This window comes from Lagopus leucura, unplaced genomic scaffold, assembly GCF_019238085.1.
Source record: "Lagopus leucura isolate 7727_CA_CO unplaced genomic scaffold, USGS_WTPT01 105-20_obj-0_obj, whole genome shotgun sequence".
In the NCBI taxonomy this organism is placed as follows: Eukaryota; Metazoa; Chordata; class Aves; order Galliformes; family Phasianidae; genus Lagopus; species Lagopus leucura.
Window position 1 is genome coordinate 40,290 of NW_024968773.1, and position 18,881 is coordinate 59,170.

General features: G+C 65.8%; 3 protein-coding genes across 8 annotated transcripts in view; 1 reads left to right on the forward strand and 2 right to left on the reverse strand.

Moving 5' to 3' along the window:
* Window positions 1–2,258: 2,258 nt before the first annotated feature.
* On the forward strand, window positions 2,259–3,387 carry PRR7 (proline rich 7, synaptic). The gene is made up of 2 exons (XM_042894733.1): window positions 2,259–2,659; window positions 2,753–3,387. The coding sequence occupies exons 1-2, from the start codon at window positions 2,350–2,352 to the stop codon at window positions 3,139–3,141; spliced, it is 699 nt and encodes a 232-aa protein (XP_042750667.1). The 5' UTR covers window positions 2,259–2,349; the 3' UTR covers window positions 3,142–3,387.
* A 576-nt stretch (window positions 3,388–3,963) lies between these two features.
* On the reverse strand, window positions 3,964–13,167 carry DBN1 (drebrin 1). Of its 3 annotated transcripts, XM_042894735.1 has the most exons (15): window positions 13,044–13,167; window positions 9,286–9,341; window positions 9,087–9,199; window positions 8,861–8,935; window positions 8,640–8,786; window positions 8,468–8,545; window positions 8,241–8,392; window positions 8,090–8,153; window positions 7,935–7,994; window positions 7,729–7,843; window positions 6,458–6,595; window positions 5,705–5,833; window positions 4,440–5,011; window positions 4,259–4,361; window positions 3,964–4,195 (listed from the first exon to the last, which is right to left on the reverse strand). In XM_042894735.1, exons 1-15 carry the CDS (start codon window positions 13,127–13,129, stop codon window positions 4,125–4,127), a joined length of 1,959 nt encoding a protein of 652 aa, XP_042750669.1. In that variant the 5' UTR covers window positions 13,130–13,167; the 3' UTR covers window positions 3,964–4,124. The 3 variants fall into 3 exon arrangements, with proteins under 3 accessions (XP_042750669.1, XP_042750670.1, XP_042750671.1); XM_042894736.1 differs by lacking the exon at window positions 6,458–6,595 and having other exon boundaries at window positions 3,965–4,195; XM_042894737.1 differs by lacking the exons at window positions 5,705–5,833; window positions 6,458–6,595 and having other exon boundaries at window positions 3,966–4,195.
* A 1,862-nt stretch (window positions 13,168–15,029) lies between these two features.
* PDLIM7 (PDZ and LIM domain 7) overlaps window positions 15,030–18,881 on the reverse strand; it is an 11,629-nt gene continuing 7,777 nt past the window's right edge. For 2 of the 4 annotated variants that reach the window (XM_042894739.1, XM_042894738.1), the window contains 8 exons: window positions 18,814–18,881; window positions 18,549–18,582; window positions 17,600–17,658; window positions 17,227–17,461; window positions 16,962–17,142; window positions 16,667–16,787; window positions 16,141–16,256; window positions 15,030–15,929 (listed from right to left, as the gene is read on the reverse strand). In XM_042894739.1, the coding sequence (XP_042750673.1) occupies window positions 15,843–15,929; window positions 16,141–16,256; window positions 16,667–16,787; window positions 16,962–17,142; window positions 17,227–17,461; window positions 17,600–17,658; window positions 18,549–18,582; window positions 18,814–18,881 (901 nt within the window). In that variant the 3' untranslated portion in view covers window positions 15,030–15,842. The remainder of the gene's footprint in view (window positions 15,930–16,140; window positions 16,257–16,666; window positions 16,788–16,961; window positions 17,143–17,226; window positions 17,462–17,599; window positions 17,659–18,548; window positions 18,583–18,813) is intronic. The other 2 variants (XM_042894741.1, XM_042894740.1) reach the window with 1 other exon arrangement.

An 18,881-nucleotide genomic window follows, 5' to 3' on the forward strand; every position in this document is an offset into this window, starting at 1 on the left:
GCTGCCCCTGTGCTGCCGCTGTCCCTGCGTGGCTGTCACCGTGGACGTGAGGGCTTGGTTGGGTGTCACCCCTCGGCACCCCACGGCCACCACCCCAGGACGATGGCATTGCCACGGTACGGGGCTGCCACAACCCGCGTCGAGCGGCTCAGCCGGGGCTCCCGGCACCCATGGCAGGATCCCCTCCAGGCGCCAGTTCACCTTCCCCCTCCCCCCGTCTGGTCCCAATCACTCCCCGCCGATGGCCGCGGGTCCCGGGGCGGAGGCGCGGGGGGCTCCGCCGGCTGCCGGGTCCCTCCCCGAGCCGAGGGCGGGGCGGAGCGGCGGGGCGGGAGCCCGGGCGGGGCGGCGCGCGGCGGCGGCGGCGGCGCGGGAGCGCTCACCGGAGACAAAGGCTGCGCCGGGAGGCGGCGGCAGCGCCGCGCACCGGGCGCGCACCAGGATCCCCCGCCCTATGGAGCCGTCGCCGCCCGCAGCTTGAGCCACGTGCGCCGCCGCCGGTAACGGGAGCCGCGGAGGGAGCGGGCGCGGCGCCCCCGCCTGTTGCGCGGCGGGGAGGGGAGCGGGGCCGGGGCGGGCGCGCGCGGGGCCGTCGGCATCGGGAAGCGGAGGAGGAGGGAAGCGCCCCCGCCCCGGCGGAAAGGCGCGCACCCGGTGGGGGGAGGAGGACGAGGAGGAGGAGGACGGAGGGGGCCGCCGCGCCCGGCACCGGCAGCGGGGAGGTCCCCGCCGTGTGTCCCCATCCCGCCCCCCGCAGGCACCGCGCGGGGATGCAGCCGGGCACCGGGGCTCAGGCCGGGGTCAGAGGGGGACGAGGTGGGCCCGGCCGAGGTCAGAAGGGGACGGGGCAGGTCTGGCCCGGTTCGCGCTGCCGCTGCCCGGCGCTCCCGCTCCGCGCCGAGGGAGCCGCGTGGGTGTCCCCGGCACCCCCAGACCACACGGCACCGCCGCTCCCCGAACACCCCCGGCCCCGACATTCCCTTCCCACCGCCTTCCCCGCTGCATCCGCCCCCGGTCCCTAGCAGCTGCCATCTCTCGCCGTCCCTGGCCCTGCCACCGTCGCCGTTCCCTGCTCTGTTGCAGCCGGGTCTAGCGAGCTGCGCCCGCACCGTGCTGCCCTTCGCCGGCGACGCCAGCTCGCGTTTGCCTAGGAAGGGGATTCTGCACTCCTAAAACGCTGCCTCTGCCCCCGCGGCAGAGCAATGGAGCAGCCCCCACCACCCGGAACAGGGATGGAGTGTGTTTCCTCAGCCCCTCCGTTCCCGTTCCCCTTCCCTCCGTCCTTCCGGCATGGCTCGGCCCTCTGGCCCAGCTGCTCTGCCCGCTTCCCCTCGGCTCCCCGGCACGCTGTGTCCCCGCCGTGGTCCCTTCACTGGGCACATTGGCGGTGCTCTGTGCTGCCTGAGGAACCTTTGCTGAGCAGAGGCACGTGGCACCACCGTACTCTCCCTGTCCTCGGCTGATGCTCCAGCACTCGTGCATCTCTCCGCTCCCCCGTTGTGTTTTCTCCCACACCGCGATAATAATAATCCTGACGGGTGCTTACGTGCCAGTCTGCCAGCACCCATGGGTGCTGCTGGCTGCTGTGTGCAGCCCCCCTGGGCACAGCACTCAGCTGAAGGTGACCGAGCTGTCAGCCTACCTAGAGCCAAGCGCTGTGCTGAGGCAACAGTCCCAGTGCCACCTCTACCCAGATGTCCCCAACACTGTCATGTGCCCCCTGCAGCCACAAGGCCACCAATGGCTGTGGTGCATGAGCTTCCATGTGCCATGTGATGCAGCTGCTCACTCCTCCCTGGGGCTCCCCATGGCACCCTATGGGCACCGTAAGCACTGTGACACTGCAGGGCAGTCAGCACTGGGTAGCCATGTATTTGGGGCACAGAGCACGTGAGGATGCCATGTGGCATCGAGGGCATCTGACTCCTGCTCCAGGTGCCCAGCCATGGCAGAGTGTATGCTGGGGAGATGTGGGGGGAGTGTGTGGGGCCAGGCACGGCTGCACTTGTGGAGTGAGTCACCGTGGGAATGCTCACATTAGTGTCTGTCTCATTGCAGGGTTTCCCCCCACCCCGTCCCCGCATTGACCCCTCCCAGCAATGGGCAGTGGCTGGGCTGGGCACCGCGCCATCCCCGTGCCCCCACACCTGACCCAGCCCCGCGGCCCCATGGCGAGGACGGAGCCCTGACGGCGGGTGCCCACGGGCCAGGAGGAGACGGCGGTGGGCACGGCATGGGGAGGCCATCAGCCGCCTTGAGCGCATCGTCCCTACCACCACCCTGAGCACCCCGACCCCAACCCCGAGGGCAGGGAGAGGCGGGGGCCTCCTGCACGGGCCGGCGGCAAAGATGGTGATGTCCCAGGGCACCTACACCTTCCTCACCTGCTTCGCCGGCTTCTGGCTCATCTGGGGGCTCATCGTGCTGCTGTGCTGCTTCTGCAGCTACCTGCGGCGGCGCGTCAAGCGGCAGCAGGAGGAGCGGCTGCGGGAGCAGAGCCTGCGTGCGCTGGAGCTGGAGCCGCTGCACTACGAGGGCTATGGGGGCAGCCCCCCTGGCATGGCCGTCCCCCACCGCCTGCGCCTGGAGCCCCACCACCACCACCACCACCACCACCACCCCCACATCCCACCCCCCCGGCCCTGGAGCTGCCGGCACGGTAAGGAGCGGCCGCGGAGCGCGCGTCCCCCCCAGTGGGGAGCACGGCGGTACGGGGGCCACGCTGACGCCGAGGGGGGGCTTTGCCCGGCAGAGTCGGACCTGTCGAAGCCGCCGTGCTACGAAGAGGCGCTGCTGATGGCCGAGCCCCCCCCACCCTACAGCGAGGTGCTGATGGACACGCGTGGGCTCTATCGCAAGATCAATGCGCCCTTCCTGAGCCACGAGCGGCTGGAAAAGCAGGAGCAGCCCCCCAGCTATAAACCCCTCTTCCTGGACACCGGCTACGGCTCTGCGCTGCATCTGCCCCGCTCAGCCAGCCCCGGGCCGGCCTGCCCGGACCTCTACCTGCAGGCAGAGTGCTCCCCACGCATGTTCCCCAGCTGGACAGACTCGGAGCTCAGCAGCAGGGACACCTTCGAGCCGGGGCCGTGGCACCTCCCGGTCTCCATGCCCCTGTTCGGCAGGACTACGGCTGTCTAAGGGAGGGGCCGCAGCTACCCAAGGGTCCCCCTCTGGTATGGGGGCACTCAGCTGCCCTCCATGGGTACCCCATCCCCGGCGCGGGCCATCGCCGCCAGCGCGGAAGGGGCTGGTTCCCCCTCTCGCCCCCACCTGTCATCCCCTGCTGGCACCCCCGTGGCCGGGGGGGCTTGGAGCCGGGCTCGGACTCTGCTCTGTTTCTTATTTTGTTTGTTACAGTTTGAGAATAAAAGTTTGTGGATCCGGCTCGCCTCGGATCCATCGCTGCATAGGGCAGAAGGGACCTCCCCCCACATCCCTGCTCCAGCCCCCTCCCCCTGACAGGCAGCAGCCCCTATGGGAGTCGCTTTATTTATTAACATACATCAGCACGCCGCCGTTACAGAACTTGTGCTTTCCAAAAAACAGTTATACTGTATGGGGGGGGGGGGGGGCCAAGCGAGGGGCAAAGCGGGGAGAAGGAAATGGGGACGGGGCAAGCCCTGCACCGGGGGCTCCTGGCAAGGAGGGGGCCCCGCATCCCTGCAGTGCTTTGGGGTGGGGGCACCGCTGGCCGCAGCCTCGCCTCGGTAGGGTCACTTTATTGCCATATTCATTTATTATTATTATTATTCCTTTTTTTTTAACTCGTGCAAAGTACTGGGGAGGAGGGGAGGGGGCAAAAAAGAGAGCGGGGCCCCCATCCCACAGCTGGGCACCACGGGGGTCTCATGTATCCCCCCCCAGGATGGGGGGCTGGGGTGGGGAGGGGCCTACGAGGGGTTCATGGGGTGGGGGGGGGGGGGGGGGGGGGGAGGGAGGGCTGACACGTCTCCTACTGACAACTTATAAAAGAGAAAGAGACGGGAGGGGCTGTAAAAGGCACCCCGGGGTGCTGCGGGGCGGCCCCCCCGGCTCCCATCCTGCGGGGCCCCAGCACAGAGGGGTCCCCGGCCACGGCCGCTCGCACCCCGCGCCGGCGGGGCCTCCAGGCTGCGCTGGGCCTACAGGCCGCCCCCGAAGCTCTCCTCCTCCTCGGGCAGCGGGTCCGTGTCCCAGCACGTGATGTCGATCTCTGCGGGGATGGCGTTAGCAGGCACCCCGCACAGCCCCCCCCATTCCTGCCCTGCGCACTCACCTGGCGGCTTGTTGTAGAAGATGGGCTGCGGGGCTTTGGCCGACGGCTCCTCGGGCGGCGGGGCCTCCTCCTCCTGGGACTGGCTGAAGTAGCCCTCGCTGGCCTGCGGGATTTGGGGTGCCGCCATTTGCAGGCCCCGTGCCCGCACCCCAGCCCTGTGCTGTGACCCCACGGCCCTCACCTGCTCGCCGCGCCCCGCCGTGCCGTCCTTGGGGCCCATCTCCCCGTTGGTGATGGGGGGCACCTCGTGGCCTTCCTGGTAGCCCTCCTGGTAGCCCAGCCCTGTGGGATGGGGCCCGCCCGCCGTGGCCTCCTCCTCCTCCTCTTCTTCTTCCACCTCCTCGTGCTGCTCCGCGTCACAGAACGTGGCGGGGGGCTCAGGCAGCTCGTCCAGGCCCAGCAGCGTGCCCTCCTCGGGGGGGGCTGGTGGTCCCGCAGGGGTGTCGGGCGGGGGCCAGGTGCCGGAGGCAGCGGAGGCTGCACTGTCGCTCTGCCACAGCTCGAGGAGGGGCTCGGCCGTGCCGGGTGTCCCCACGGGCTGGGGGTCGGGCACAGCGGGCGCTGGGGACGGCTCGGAGGGTTCCAGGGCCACCAGGTCCCCCAGCATGTCAGCCCCCGCTGTCCACGCCGGCCTGGGCTCGGGGTCGGGCTCGGCCCCCGGTGGCTCTGCGGCTTTGTCCTCAGGCCCGGGGAAGGGCCAGTGCTGCTCGGTCACCGCCGGCTCTGCCACCTGGGCGCTGGGGCTGGGGGAGTCTGCAAGGGTGGGGGGACAGTGGTCAGAGCCCACCCTGAGGATGGCTGAGGATGGGGGGAGTTTTGGGCTGGGAGATGGTGAAGGGCGGGTGGGATGGTGTTCTCTGAAGAGGCAGAAGGACATGGCCAGGGTGAGAGGAGCGCTGGGGAGGCAGAGGAGAGGGCTGGGAGCTGGGAGGCAAAGTGATGGGAGTGCCATGGGAAGTGCAGAGTGAAAGCGGGGATGCATGGGGGGACCCAAAGGAAACAAAGATTGCAACAGAAGGTGCGGCAGGGCAGGTGTGTTCCCTAGGATGCAGTGGGGATGTAGAGAAGGATGCACTGGGGAATGAGGCACATCCAGCAGAGAAGCACCGGGAACGTGGCAGCCATGGTGGGGATGTACCAGTGTGACATGGCACTGACAATGGGCAATGCACCATGGGCTGCACCAGAGACAGCAGGGGCGCATTCAGGAATGCAGCAGATATATGAGGGGAATGCACCAGTGGTGGTGGGGATGCAGCAGCAGGGAGCAGCGGATGCGGCGCAGATGCAGCACAGACGGCGGGAACGCAAACAGAGACGCATGAGATGCACTGGGCGATACGGCGAGGATGCACTGAGAGGTGCAAAGGGGACCCTGGGATGCAGCAGCAGGGGATGCAGGTTGATGAGGGAGGATGCAGCAGGCAGCGCCAGCCCCTCGCCCACCTTTGGGCGTTGCCGGCGTCTCTTCAGCCGGGGCGCGGGCGCGCTGCTCGCCCAGCGGCGTGGAGGCCGGGCTGGACTCACAGGGGCTGCAGCCTGCTGCCGAAACCTTTCGGTAGTCGGACTGGCTGCCTGCAGACAACGGAGACACGGCTTGGGGGGAAATGCTTGCACTGGGGGGTGAACACCTGAACGGGGAGGCAGCGGTGCCCCAGCAGTGCCCCACACCAGTCTGGCCGAAAGCTGTGAGACGCACATTGCCATGTACCCACCCCCAACTTGAGTCCCTGCCTTGAGCAGGAGGGAGGCCTGGTGCAGCAAGCAAGCCCTGTGCCCCTCTGGGCAAACCCACAAGCTGCAATCCCCTGCTGTGGCACGCGCTGCCCATACACTGCCCCACTGAGCCCTGGCACAGCCTCTGCTCTCTGCATCACACGGTGCCCCCTTTCTCTGGCTGAAGGGGCACAGCACCACGTGCCCCCTTCTGCCCCGTAGGCACAGTTCCACAGGGTCCTGGACACAACCTCATCCATCCATCACTGCCCCATAGACACAGCATCACATTCCTGGGCACGGCTCTGCCGGTCCCCATTTGACTCCCGGTGCATTGCGGGGCACAGGAAGTGCCCCTTGGTCCCCTGTGCTTGGCTGTTGATCCCACAGCTCTGTCTTTGCACCCCCGTCCTGCAAGCAGCAGGGCTGGGGAGGGGTGCAGGGCCAAGAGGCTGCATGCCCCGGGGGCTCCCAGCTACCTACATGGGAAGAAAGAGGAGAGATTTGGGGTGCGGTGGCAGGTGATATAGGGGAAGGGGGTCCGCGGGGGGGAGGAGGAGGAGGAGGAAGAAGAAGGTGGCCCACTGTCAGCTGTCTTTATGAAAGGACAGTGCAGACGACCTGCCAAGAGAAAGACAGACAGACGGACGGAGAGAGAGAGAGCAAAGAGATGGGTCAGTCCCTGCTCAGAGTGGCCATGGCGGGGCCGGGACACCGAGGCACCGGGATGGGGGAGGACGGCAGGGAAGCAGCACTGACAGCACTGACAGCAGGACAGCAGAACAGCAGGACGGCGGGACAGAAGGACGGCGGGACGGGAAGCAGCACCAAGGCCAGGTGGGCAAAGGGACCAAGACACAGCCTCGGGGCCATCTGTCTGCTCAGGCACAGCGCAACCCTACAGCAGGAACCCACAACACAACCCACAGCAAAACACACAGTGCTGCCCCAAGGCACAGCCCCATAGTGTTGCTCCAAGGCACGACCCCACAGCACAGCCCCACAGCAGGAACACTCAGCACAGCTCCACCCCAGCACAGCCCCCAGCACAGCCCCCAGCGTGATCCACAGCACAGCCCCACAGCGTGTCCCCATGGCAGAGGCACCCACCAGAACAGCCAGGCCCCAGAGCTGCAAGCAGATCCCCCAGGCTGCACCCTACACTGTGGGGCAGCCCAGCACCCCCCAACAGCCACTCCACCCTATAGCCAGAACTCTACAGAGGGTCCTGCTGCCAGGGCCAGCAGGTACTGCAGACTCAGAATGGGCATCCTGCCCACTGCGTACAATCGCCCTGGCACCAGGGACCCTTGGGCACCTACACTGTGCCACATGCATCCAGCCAGGGGCACACCAGGTGCCCCACATCAGCCCCACTGCAGTCACACAGCCCCAGCCCCCACCTCTGCCCTTTTCAGCTGTCAAAGCTTCCTTCCCAAGCCAGCACCCAGTCCCCAGGGTGCCACCACAGCTGGACCACGCTGCCAGGAGGTGCAGAGGGCACCCAGCCATGAGCAGTTTGAGCTCCCCCATTGCAGGACCTTCTCTTTGCAGCTACAGCCCTATCCCAGTGGCAGCAGGCGCAGGCCAACCAAGGAATTATGGCAGTGGTGGTGCCAAGCAGAATGACCGCAGTCCTCCCAGTACCCAGAGCCACAGCAAGTGGCAGCAGAGGACACCCACCCCTCCATGGATGAGGTGCGAGTGCCCCAGTGGCACTGAACTCATGTGTTCTGTGCCCCTCAGCCCCTCACCTGTCCTATGGCTGCCTGGTGAGATGGCGTCGCTGCTGCCCGATGCCACCCGCTCCTGCTGCTTGAAGAACTCCCGGGGGTTGTCGGGTCGCTGGGCAATGATGGCAGCGGCCTCCTGCAGGGGGGAGCAAGGCTGGGACCCTCCGTCCGGGCAGCAGGCAGCTGTCCCACATAGGGTCCCAAACAGCTCTGGGTTCTGAGCTCACCTCCACCTCTGACTCTGATTTCCGGAGCTGCTGCCTGTCATCCTCCTCTTGCTGCTCCCCCTGCAAAGATACGACACCATCACCCCAGCACCATCACCCCTGACACCACCACCCCCAGCAGCACCACCCGGTTCCCAGCTCCACATGGCACTTACAAAGATGGACTGCTCCTTCAGACGCTGCCGGGCCTCCTCCGCCTCCATGCTCTGCTGCTTCCTCCTGCGATGGGGCCAGGAGCAGAGCTGAGCGTGGCTCCCCCCAACCCCCAGCACCCCTGACACCCCACACCCCCGGCTCGCCCCATGCCTGTGCTCCTCGATCTGCTCCTCGCGCTCCCGGTAGCGCCTCTCGCGCTCCTCCTGCTCCAGCCTCTCCTGCTCCATGCGCTCCTGCTCGAACCGCAGCCGCGCATCCAGCGCCTTTTTCCTCTCCTCCTCCTTGCGCAACTCCTCCTCTTTCTGCAGGGATGGGATGTGGGGTCATCAGCCTATTCCAGGGACATCCCGTGCCCTCTACCCATCTCTCTGTCCCACCTTGGCTTGTTCCCAGAACTGCTCCCTGTTGAGCCGTTTCATCTCCACGGTGGCATCGGTTTTCTGGTAGGTCGTGCCCTGAGTCGGAGCAGAGTCAGAGGGTGGCAGGGACAGGGCTGGGATCAACACGGGGGACACCCTGGCCATAGGGACGTGGCCATGGGGACATTACCACGGGCTCGGCATTCTCGTCCTCGCGCAGCCGCAGGCGGTGCAGCACAGGGCTGGAGACACGCGCCAGCCCGTTGGAGAGCCGCTGCCCGATGGCCCCCGGGTCAATGTCTTCCACACTGCTGGCATTGACGATAACATCTACACCCTGGGAGGGACGGGGGCAAAACCCATCAGAGATCCGTCCCAGCAGGCCCAGTCCCCATCCCTGGCATTACCCACCTGGAAGAACTCTGCGATCTTGGCCACGTGGCTGGCACAGGCACACTTGCGGGCGTCAGGCACATCCTCACCCACCTACATCAGCCAGGGGGATGCTGAGCCAGGGGATGTGTGCCCCCACCACCTCGCTGGCAACCTGCACTCCCCGTGGCCACTCTTTTGTGCCAATGGCCCCGGCACAGGACCCCGGGTTCAGCAGGAGGTGTCCCCACGCTGCCCAACTCACCCAATTGACGAGGACATATTTGGGGAGCACAGCCTGGGGTTCCTTGACGCTGCAGAAGCCGTACATCACCTTCTGGATCTCAAAGTGCCCAGAGAGCTCCAGCAGACCCCCTCCTGGCACAGTGCACAGCACTCTCAGCACACGGCAGCCCCGCACCAGGAGCCCTGGCCGAGATGGGGGTTGTGTGACAAGGCCTTACCTCCTGATGCTGCCAGCTTCAGGTCATCGGAGCCATCCTCGTATGTGTAGAGGGCCCTGGGGAGTGCAGGGGGTGAGAATGGCTCTGCACAACACGAGGCAGCCTCCCCACCTTCCCTTCTGCTGCTGACACTGAGACCAGGGCAGGGTTTGGGGACTAGTGGCAGTGCCAAAGGTCCCTTAATCCACCATCACACAAAGGGTCCAGCACAGACTCCATAGCGCAGGGCACTTCTCCTGCACACAGAACGTGGGGCAGGGCACTCCTCTCCACCCCACAGCTCACAGCTATGGAGTGAGCTCCCAAGGACAGGGACAGAGGGCTAACTTGGGCACAAGGACCAGCTGGGTGCTGCCGCACTCACCCCGCATGACGCAGTGCTCCCAGCTGCCCACGCACCCATCCCTGTCCCGCAATCCCATGGGGTCAGCTGGCTATGGGGACAGCCCCGCGCCTGCATGGGGCTGCTCACGTTCCCGGCTGCGTGAGCCACCGGCCCGCCAGGCACCAGGCCGGGGGAGGACGCCAGAGCTCCAGCGGCAGCAAATCAATGTGCTGCCGGGGTGTGCTGGGGCCGTCATGGAGACTGTTCCTTGGAAACCATTCCCTGCAGCTGGGAAAACCCCCTCGCACCCCCGCTGTGCCCCATTGAGCCCACCTGGGGCTCCACAAGACCCCGTGCATGTCCCCAAGTGTGGGTAGGCGGCAACGTGGGGGGAGAACGCTGTGCCCTGAATTGGTCCAGGGCGGGTGGGCGAGGGGATGGCTGTTGCTAGGCAACCAGCATCCTCCGTCACTATGGCAACCCCCCATCCCAGCTGGGATGCAGCTCGCCCTGATGACGAGGTGATTAGTGGGGGGGAGCGGGGGAGGCAGGCAGGCAGCGGTGACCTGGCGGGCACCCAAACCCACCACTGTCACGCGCTGTGCCCAGGGGGCAGGGGCCAACCGTGCTGGACTCCCCGCCTTCCTTCCCCCCCACATAAATCCTTTCGCAGAGTGGGCGGGCAGCTTTGCCGATCAGCAGCAATGGAGAGCCAAAATCCCTGCGGTGCTGGGGAAGGAGGAGCCCACGAGTTGGTGGCTTCCAGGAAGAGGATGGGGACCGGGGATGGGAAGGGGAAGTGGTGAGGGAAAGCAGGGATGGGAGCAGGAATGGGAAGCGGGTGCCCCCCATGGGCAGAGCCCCACACCAGAGCCACGCAGCTCCATCCTGGGCCTTGTCTGCCTCCTTCCAGCTGAGAAATAATGGAAATTTAGGGCCTCGCCTAACAAAGAGGACGAAACAAGGCTCCCTCCACCCTGCAGCACCCATAGCCCCTGATCTCCTCCCAGCCCTGCTCTTGCAGTGAGCCACAGATAATTGCACCAACAAGATTGACTTTAATCCGCACATCCAAATCCCGCTAATCGGCCGCCTGAGCCAGCGCGGCTCCCAGGCTGGAGGCAGCCGGGCGGCTTCACAGCGCTGAAAAAGGTGGCAGCTCCAGCGCTGGCGCTGCTCTGTTCCCCCAGGGACAGGGCTGCAATGTGGGGGGCTGCAGGCAGGACCGGGGGGGTTCATAAGGCAGAGGGAACAGGATGCAAAAGTAGGGCACAGCCAAGGCAGAGCAGCCAGGGCACCCGCTGCCTGCCGCCCACCCCCAGCCTCTCCCACGCAGGGCAGCACCCCGAGCACAACGCTGCTGCTGGCACCCAGAGGTTCTCCTGTGGCTCAGCACTGTGGGCACTGCCCTCGAACAGCCCCTGTTCCTGCATCAGGAAGGACAGTTCCAGTGTCCCCAGCCCGGCGCAGAGCCCAGAGCATCACCGTGAGCAGGGACCAACAGCACCACGACCCCATGGACCTCCTCCTCCCATGCTTCCATCCTGCCATGCAGCTTCCCCAGCACCTGAGCTGTGAGATCACCCACAGGTGATGTAGGGACAGGCAGGGAGCAGGGATGCTTGTGACTGGAAACTCCCCATCACTGCCAAGGGGGCAGAGCCCACTGCCCTTCTGCAGCCCCTATTGCTCTGTGCTAGACCACAGCGGTTCTCCCGCAGCTGCCTGCCCCCCATGTGGGGTCAGAAACAGGGGGTGCCCTGTTCTGCCTGCCCCGACCCAGGCACATGTGTTTCCAATGTGGCTGCGAGCTCCAGGGAGTCAGCGTGCTCAGAAAGCAGCACCAAATTCCTTTCCTATCGAGTAATGGGCCCCAGCAGCCTCCGCGAGGCTGGGAGGGGGAGGGGAGCCTCGGACCCTCCAGGACTGGGCTGGGGCGGGGGAAATCCCAGACTAAACATCCCCTGGCCACGGGGATCCCGGCATCCCCCGAGCCAGCCTAGAACTGCACTCCAGCACAGTGTCCTCACAGCCCCAGCTCACCCTGCCCAGCGCCAACATTTGGGGACAGTCCCACCAGCCACGATGGGCATGTGGTCCCCCTGCACCGCTCCCCATACCTCACTGAGGGTGGACACTAGGCCCTGCAGTGGGGATGCTGCTGCTGCTGGCACCGAGCACCACTGGTGATGGTGGACTGGAGGAGATGGGGAGCATGGGGCTCAGCCATAACAAAGGAGCTGTGGGGTTCAGTGCTGGAAGAGGGGTGGCCCACTCACAGCGCTTGCCTTCCCGGGAACCAATTCTGCTGCTCTCAGCAGCTCCGGCAGGGAGCTTTGCAGCGGATGCTGGGAAGCCAGATGTACCCTGGGCTGACAGCTGCCTCCTGGCCACCGACATGCACCGCACTCACCCACTGTGCCGCAACCAGGGCTGTGGGGACCTGGAAAGTGGGACTGGTGGGGAGGGGGCAATGCTCAGGCCCACGCCAGTGGACACCCACCAGGAGAGCGCACGCAGCCTGGCAGGAGCTCAGCACGCATGGCACACACCAGTACCAGCTTCTGGGTTGCCCACAGCACCCCCACGTGAGCACCCAAGGGACAAGGACAGGGGGTCCTGGAAGGCAGCTGGGGGCTGGGAGGTGGCAGCAGTGGGGCAGTGGTGGGATTTGCTCCCGTAGCAAAGCTGCATTGTAGCCTGGAACCACCAGGCTCCCAGCACAGGCTGCCAGAGGGACCGGGCTGCAGGTGGAACACCCCAGGGTGCCCCCATCCCCTGCCCCTGCCCACCGCATCCCAGCCCCAGGGCACCCCGCACAGCCCTCCCGGGGACCAGGCACCCAGAGCTCCCCCCGGGGCTGTGGGAACCGGGAGCAGTGGGGCCCCTGTTCCCTCACAGCTGCGGGCCTGGCTCTGCCGGGACCAGGCTAAGGGCTCCCCGTCCCCCCCAACCCACCAGCGGTTCCAGACAATGGCAAAACTCCGCCACATCCCAGTACCGGGCCCAGCATCGAAAGTCCCCCAAGCCCTTCCCACCCGCCGCTCCCCACGCGCGGTGCCGCCGGGAGAAGGGAGATTGGGGGTTCGGAACGGGGCCCCCGGTGCCCCCACGTGCCGCCCGGCGCAGACAAAGCGGGGCCGCGCCCCGGCCCGGTGCGGTGCGGTGCGATGCGGCGGGCAGGTGCGGGCACCGGGGGCGGCGGGCCGGGCACACCCCCTCCGCCGTCCCGCCGGCCCCGCCCGCCTTTGTGTACCGGGGCTCCGGGCCCGGCGCAGGTGGCGGGGGGCGGCAAGGCGGCGCGGGGGGCGCAGCGCGGGGCGCGGTCCCGGTAGTGGCGGCGGCGGCGCGCTCGGTGCACCGGGCGGCTCCGCGCACAAAGGGCCCCGGGCGGCGGGGACAAAGGGGCGGCGGCGGCGGCGGGCGCGCTCACCAGTCGGTGGGGCTGTCCTCGCCGATCACGTCCTGGTAGGAGGCGAGCAGCTCCAGGCGGTGCGCCGCGAAGCCGACGCCAGCCATGGCGGGGCCGGGATGCTGCCGGGGGACCGGAGGGACCGGCCGCCTGCCCGCCTCCGAGACACTGCCGCAGCGGCCGGGCGGAGGGGCGAGCGGCGGGGAGGCTCCGCCCGCCGCCGCGCCCGGTCCTAGCGCCGCGAACGGCGGCCCCCCCTCCGCCCCGGCCCCCGCCCCGGCCCCCGCCCCCGTCCCGGCCCCCGCTGCTCCCCCGGGGCGACCCCTGGGGCACCCCCACCAGCACCCGCCGCGGGGCAGAGCTCCCGGAACGGGGTGCTGAGCTCGACCAGAGGAGCTGCTCTGCACCCATGGCCCCAAATTGCGGCTGCGCTCCCTCTGAGCACCCCAAATTGCGTGGATGCGCCCTCGGTCCCGCTCTGCCCAGGGATCCCCGTGGCCTCAACTTCCCTCAGCCCGGGCGCCCACAGCCCCAGAGCTTTCACCTCCAAAGACCCCGCTCTGCCATCTCTGCCCCGTGCGTGCCGTTGTGCCCTCGCTTCTCCGGGCCCAGCCTTTGTGGGGTTGCCAATAGGATGAAGGGGACCCCTCCATCCCTTCTCATTCCAGCTGCTGTCAAATGTATCCCTCTGTTCCCAACCCACCCTGGGCCCCTCCAGCCCTCGACACGGACATCATCTCCCCCAAGCTGTGCCTCTGCGTGAACCCACAAAGTTCCTTCCAAGCTGACCCCGTCTGCGGTTCCGGGGTGTAGCGGTCCCCATTTGCTCCCACATGGGTCAGCGTCCTCCTGCGAGGGACAGACACGGCCTCACGCTGCCCGTCCCACGTCCCCATCCCAGGCAGGAGCCGTGCTCGCAGAAGCCCGAGCAGAGAACTACGGGGTCCCTGCAAATCAGGGCACCGTGCCCGTGGGCGCAGCCCGCGCCCCTAAGCGCAGCGGGACGCAGCGCTGCTCCCTGCCCACGCCCTGCTCGCAGCACTTCCCGAGCCGGAGCCGCCCTGCGAGGCTGCGGGAGCTGGGCAGCAGCTGTCGAGCAGCTGCCGGCCGGGGCCGCCCCGCGAGCGGCTCGGCTGCCTCGGGGTGGGGGTGGGGGCGGCGCGGGGAGCCGCGGAGCCGCGGGGCTTTGTTCTCGGAGCGGAGCGGCGCGGCCCCTCCCCGGGCTCCACCTCCGCAGCCCACCCGCGACCCTCCTTCCTGTGCGCGGTGAGGGCGGGGGCCGTCAGGAGGGAGCGGGAGGCGGCGGAAGGGCAGAAGCGCCGCCGGGTGCGGGGGGGATTCGCCACCTGCAGAAGGGCGAGCTCGGGTTCCGGCTCCTGCCCCCAGCAGAACGTTCCAACGGATGAGCGAGGCGATTTTCCTTACCGTTGCTCATCACTTTATTACTGACCGCTACGGCTGTCAGATCGGAGCGCTGGGAGCGGCCGTCCCCACATGCACTGCTCCGGAGCCCGCTCCAGGGCGGCGGTGCCTCGCGCCCGTCCTTCGGGACAGCAGCTGTGCTAACGGGCGGACGGTTGGCTGCGCTACGCCGAAGCACGGCCAGAACCGCTGTGCTCGAGCTGCTCGTGCCGGTGACTCGACCCCTGCATGGGCGCTGAGGCACGGCAGGGACACAGGGACAACGCTGGGTAAGTGGGGATGCCCTTGTGGGGTCGCAGCTCAGCACCATCTCCTGCTCAGCGCTGTTGTTGCTCTGCCGCCTGGATTAATTACTGCCTCCCTGCTCTCTGCTTGCTGAAACCAGGCAAGGGCAACCCAGGGGCACGGGTTCTGCCAGGGGCCAAAGGAGGAGAAACCCCAGGAAACAAAGCTTTCCCTAGCAGCTCGGTGGAGCTGAGTCAGGCCACAGGGCAGAGCTCCAGGCAGGAGCAGGGTGAGGGCCACGTGTGACCTTCCTGGCCCCACCACACCACGCTCAGGCAAAACCACAGTCCCCAAACAGTGGGCACTCGCAAAAAAGTGTTTATTCAAGGCACTAAAAGCACCGTGGCTACATCAAATGCAGCCCAACCGGAGGGTGGGGGTTTGGGAGAGGCATTTACAGTGCTGGGATAGCGGTGGCACACGCTCTTTGGTAGGAAGCAGTTTTCAAGCCTGATGGGAACCCATTAGCCAGAGGCTGGTGTGCGCTCCCAGCCCACAGCCAGGGCAGGCATGGCACACAGTCCTGCTCCATGGCACGGTGGTGCTGCCACTAGACAGCCCCACGGCCCTCCCAGCCCCATGTCATGCAGCCATGTGGGGCTGGGTAGGAAACCACGGCAGCAGTTTGCTGGGCTGTGGGGTCACTGTGGGCAGGGGGAGAAGAGCCAGTGCTCAAGTCCCATGCGCTGAGTATGAAGCTGGGGAGGTGAGGGAAGAGTTTGGCAGAGGCTGGGGGCTAGGAGCATCCCTGCCCTGGTGCTGAGTGCCAAGGCAGCTGGGCCCCATCAAAGCAAAGGAGCAGCTCTGCTGCAACCAGACCCTCCCCAGCCACAGCCTCAGCACAAGCATTGTGCTGTGCAGCCTCAGGGCAGGAGACCTATGTGGCATCCCCTTCCCCAGGCTCCTGTGTCAGCTAGGGGGGCACAAAAGAAGCCAGCCAGATGGAAGGGGCCAGTGCTGATTCTGCCAGGGCCCAGCCAGGAGTTGCCAGGAAAGAGTCAGGAGCAAGGGGAAGGGGTGAAGCCTCAGCCTGGCTCCCTGGGTCAGGGGAAGGGGTGGGAAAGGAGCATGCAGGAGCAGGGGCATGCATGGGCACAGCTGAACTCTTGCCCCTCACACGTGGGAGAAAGCATGGCTCTTGCACAGCGGCTTGTCCTTCTTGGAGTAGAATGTCTTCCCTTCCAGATTGGTCTGGCAGATCTGGGGAGGAGAACACAGGCAGTCAGGAGGGCTGAGCCAGCCTCCAACATCCCCTCCCATGCTGAGCCCTAGCCATCAGCCCAGAACAGATGTCAGGGAGCAACAGGCTGAGCCACCAGGACAGAGCCAGGTGGGGAAAACCTGACGGCAGCATGCACCCCATGTGAGACACAGCTCACAGCAGGGGGAAGCAGGTAGGCACATGGCTCACCGCGCAGACGAAGCAAGTGTCATGCCAGCTGAAGCCCAGCGCCTCCAGGAACCGGTCCCCAGCATCAATCTTGAAGTCACAGCCACGACACTTGGTGCCAAACATCTTCTCATAGTCTGTGAGCATAGGCAGAGCACAGGTCAGTGGTTCCTCCAAGACTGCAACCCTTCATTCCTGTGCAGCAGGGCTGCAGCACATCCCCGGGACAACTTGCTTCCAGGACTTGAAGCACACGAAAGCACTGGGCACATGGGGAAAGGTGGACCTTGCCACCACTGGGCCACAGGGAAGAAGTGAGTCTCCCCAGTCAGGATTCATATTTGATGTAAATCATCCATCATCACCATGGCAACACGCCAGCAATGGCACCATCCAGCACCAGGAAGGATAGGAATGGAAGGTTCACGGGGGTCCCCTCCCTTCCCTGAATCCTGGGGAGAGCTCCACAGCAATTCAATCCTCGGTCCTACCAGTGGGCAGTACCCCGGGGCTGCGTGGGGTGACGTGGGTCCTCCCCTGGTCCTACCTCTCTCACAGTAGGGCTGTCCCTCCTCCATGTAGAAGGCACGGTTGCGGATGGGAGTTTTGCAGGCTGCGCAGGTGAAGCACTGCACGTGCCAGGTCATCTTCAGCGCATGCATGACCTCCTGGAAGAGAACTGCTATCAGCCAGGAGGGAGCACCCCACACCACAGGGAACCCCCACAGAAGGCTGAAAGGAACAGGAGATCCCTGCAGCAGGACGAGAAGGGACAGAGCTGGGGACACACGGGTAAGCAGGGCGCAGGGATGGGAGGTGCAGGCAGACTGAGGGACACTCACCCCAGTGATCTTCTTCTTGCACTTAGCACAGCTGGGCGCATAGCGCGTGTCGTAGCACTTGGGGCAGAAGATGGAGCCCTTTTCCTCGAAGAAACCACCCTCATCCAGCACCTTCCTGCATTGGCAGCAGGTGAACTCCTCGGGGTGGTAATAATGTCCCAGTGCCACGAGGTAGCGTCCTCTGTGGTGGAACAGAGCCGCATCAGCCACAGCGGGGCCTGGCAGTGCCCAGGACGGCGGCAGGGCTGCAGAGGCCAGGGCTCACCTGATGATCTTGTTGCACTTGTAGCAGAGGGGGGTGCGGCCGGGGCCCTCAGGTGCCTGCTGAGCTGCCTGCACGATGGAGCTGCGGTTCTGCATGGGGGTCGGGGTGGCCGGCTGGCTGTGCTTGCTCAGCACTGTGCTTGTCTTGTCTGGGGCGTAGCGCTCAGCAAATGAGGGGTCCACAGCCCAGGGTGGGCGGCTGGTAGGGCCAGGGGTGGCAGCAGGGGTCCTGGAGGCTGCATAAACAGAAGCTTCTTGAATGATGTTCCCAAGCCCTTTGTATCCATTGGTAAGCAAGATGCATCCACCAGAACCAATCCTACCCATATCCCCACTCCCCTTGCCCCAAACTCAGAGAAAACATTTTTTCTCACCCAATCCTGGTTCTGTCTTCATTGCTGCTCCCGGGGACGGGTCCGGTACGGAGACCTGGCTGCAAAACAACCAGTTAATCCTGCTGGCCACACTCACCCCCAGGACGCAGGCTGGCTTGTGCATGCAGGCAGGACCCCCACTCTGCAGCCAGGAGCTGGCCAAGTCCACATGCCCAGCCAGTAGCTAGTTTGGTGCTGGGCATCGAGCCAAGCGCCTTCAGCCCCACAGCATCCCCAGGTCTGTGGCACCCAGCAGGTTGGGAGCACAGGACCACTGTGCCCTAATGCTGAGGTGCTGTGGGCTGGCCAAGGACTTGGGGCATCACACACAATACTACTTGCTCCAGTGTGACAGTGTCCAGGCACACCTCCACCTCACACACAGCATCTGGTAGTGTGGGGAGCCCTGGGCCAGCTCCAGCAGAGCCAGGAAGAGCAGGGATGGGTTGGTACAACAGGGGGCAAAGTCTGTGCCCCCCCCTGCACCCTGCCAGCACTGGACTTATAAGAAGCCAGGGCAAGCAGCACCCAGAGGAGCAAGGACAGTGTCAGATGGAAAGCCAGTGCCTTTGTGCCTCTTGAGGGCAAGGACAAGAAGGAGCTAGCTATAAAAACACAAGTGTTTAACTGCAACAGAGCAAACCAGGCAGATCTGGTCACGGCATGAAGGCAGGAGGGATGGTGAAAAGGCAAAGCTGTGCCACAGCCCTAGCCTGTGTCCTTCCTTGCTTCCATGCAGGGCCTCGAGCCTCAGGAGCTCACCCACTGATCTCTAAAAGATGCACAGCACCTCCCAACACCCCCAGCAGGGTCTGCCAGTGCCAGCACACTCCTCCTCACCCCAGCTGCCCAAGAGACCACAGTGCAGCTCATCCACCCCAGCGCAGTGCCAGCAGTGCCCAAAGGCCTGGATACACAGTCCAGGAATCTATGCTTGCACCCCCCTTACCTGGGCTTTTTAATAAATACATCATCATCTTCCACTGAATGCAGCGGGAAGAAAGGAGGAGACAGGGTCAGTCGGCGGCAGCACGGCCCCACACGGCACGAAGGGACGAGAAGCGGGCAGCCCTCCCTGCTTCCCCCACACCAGCACCCCGGGCACCACACACACACGGCCAACACACAAACAGCACAGGAACATCACGGCCCGGTGCCACTTCAACCCACAACAGCAGGCAGCTCCAGGCAGCCCCAGACCCACAGGGACTTACGGCCATCAGTGCCCGTCAGCTGGGCCAGTTTGCGGAAGGAGCGGGACTGGGAGGTGCCGGTGCGGGGC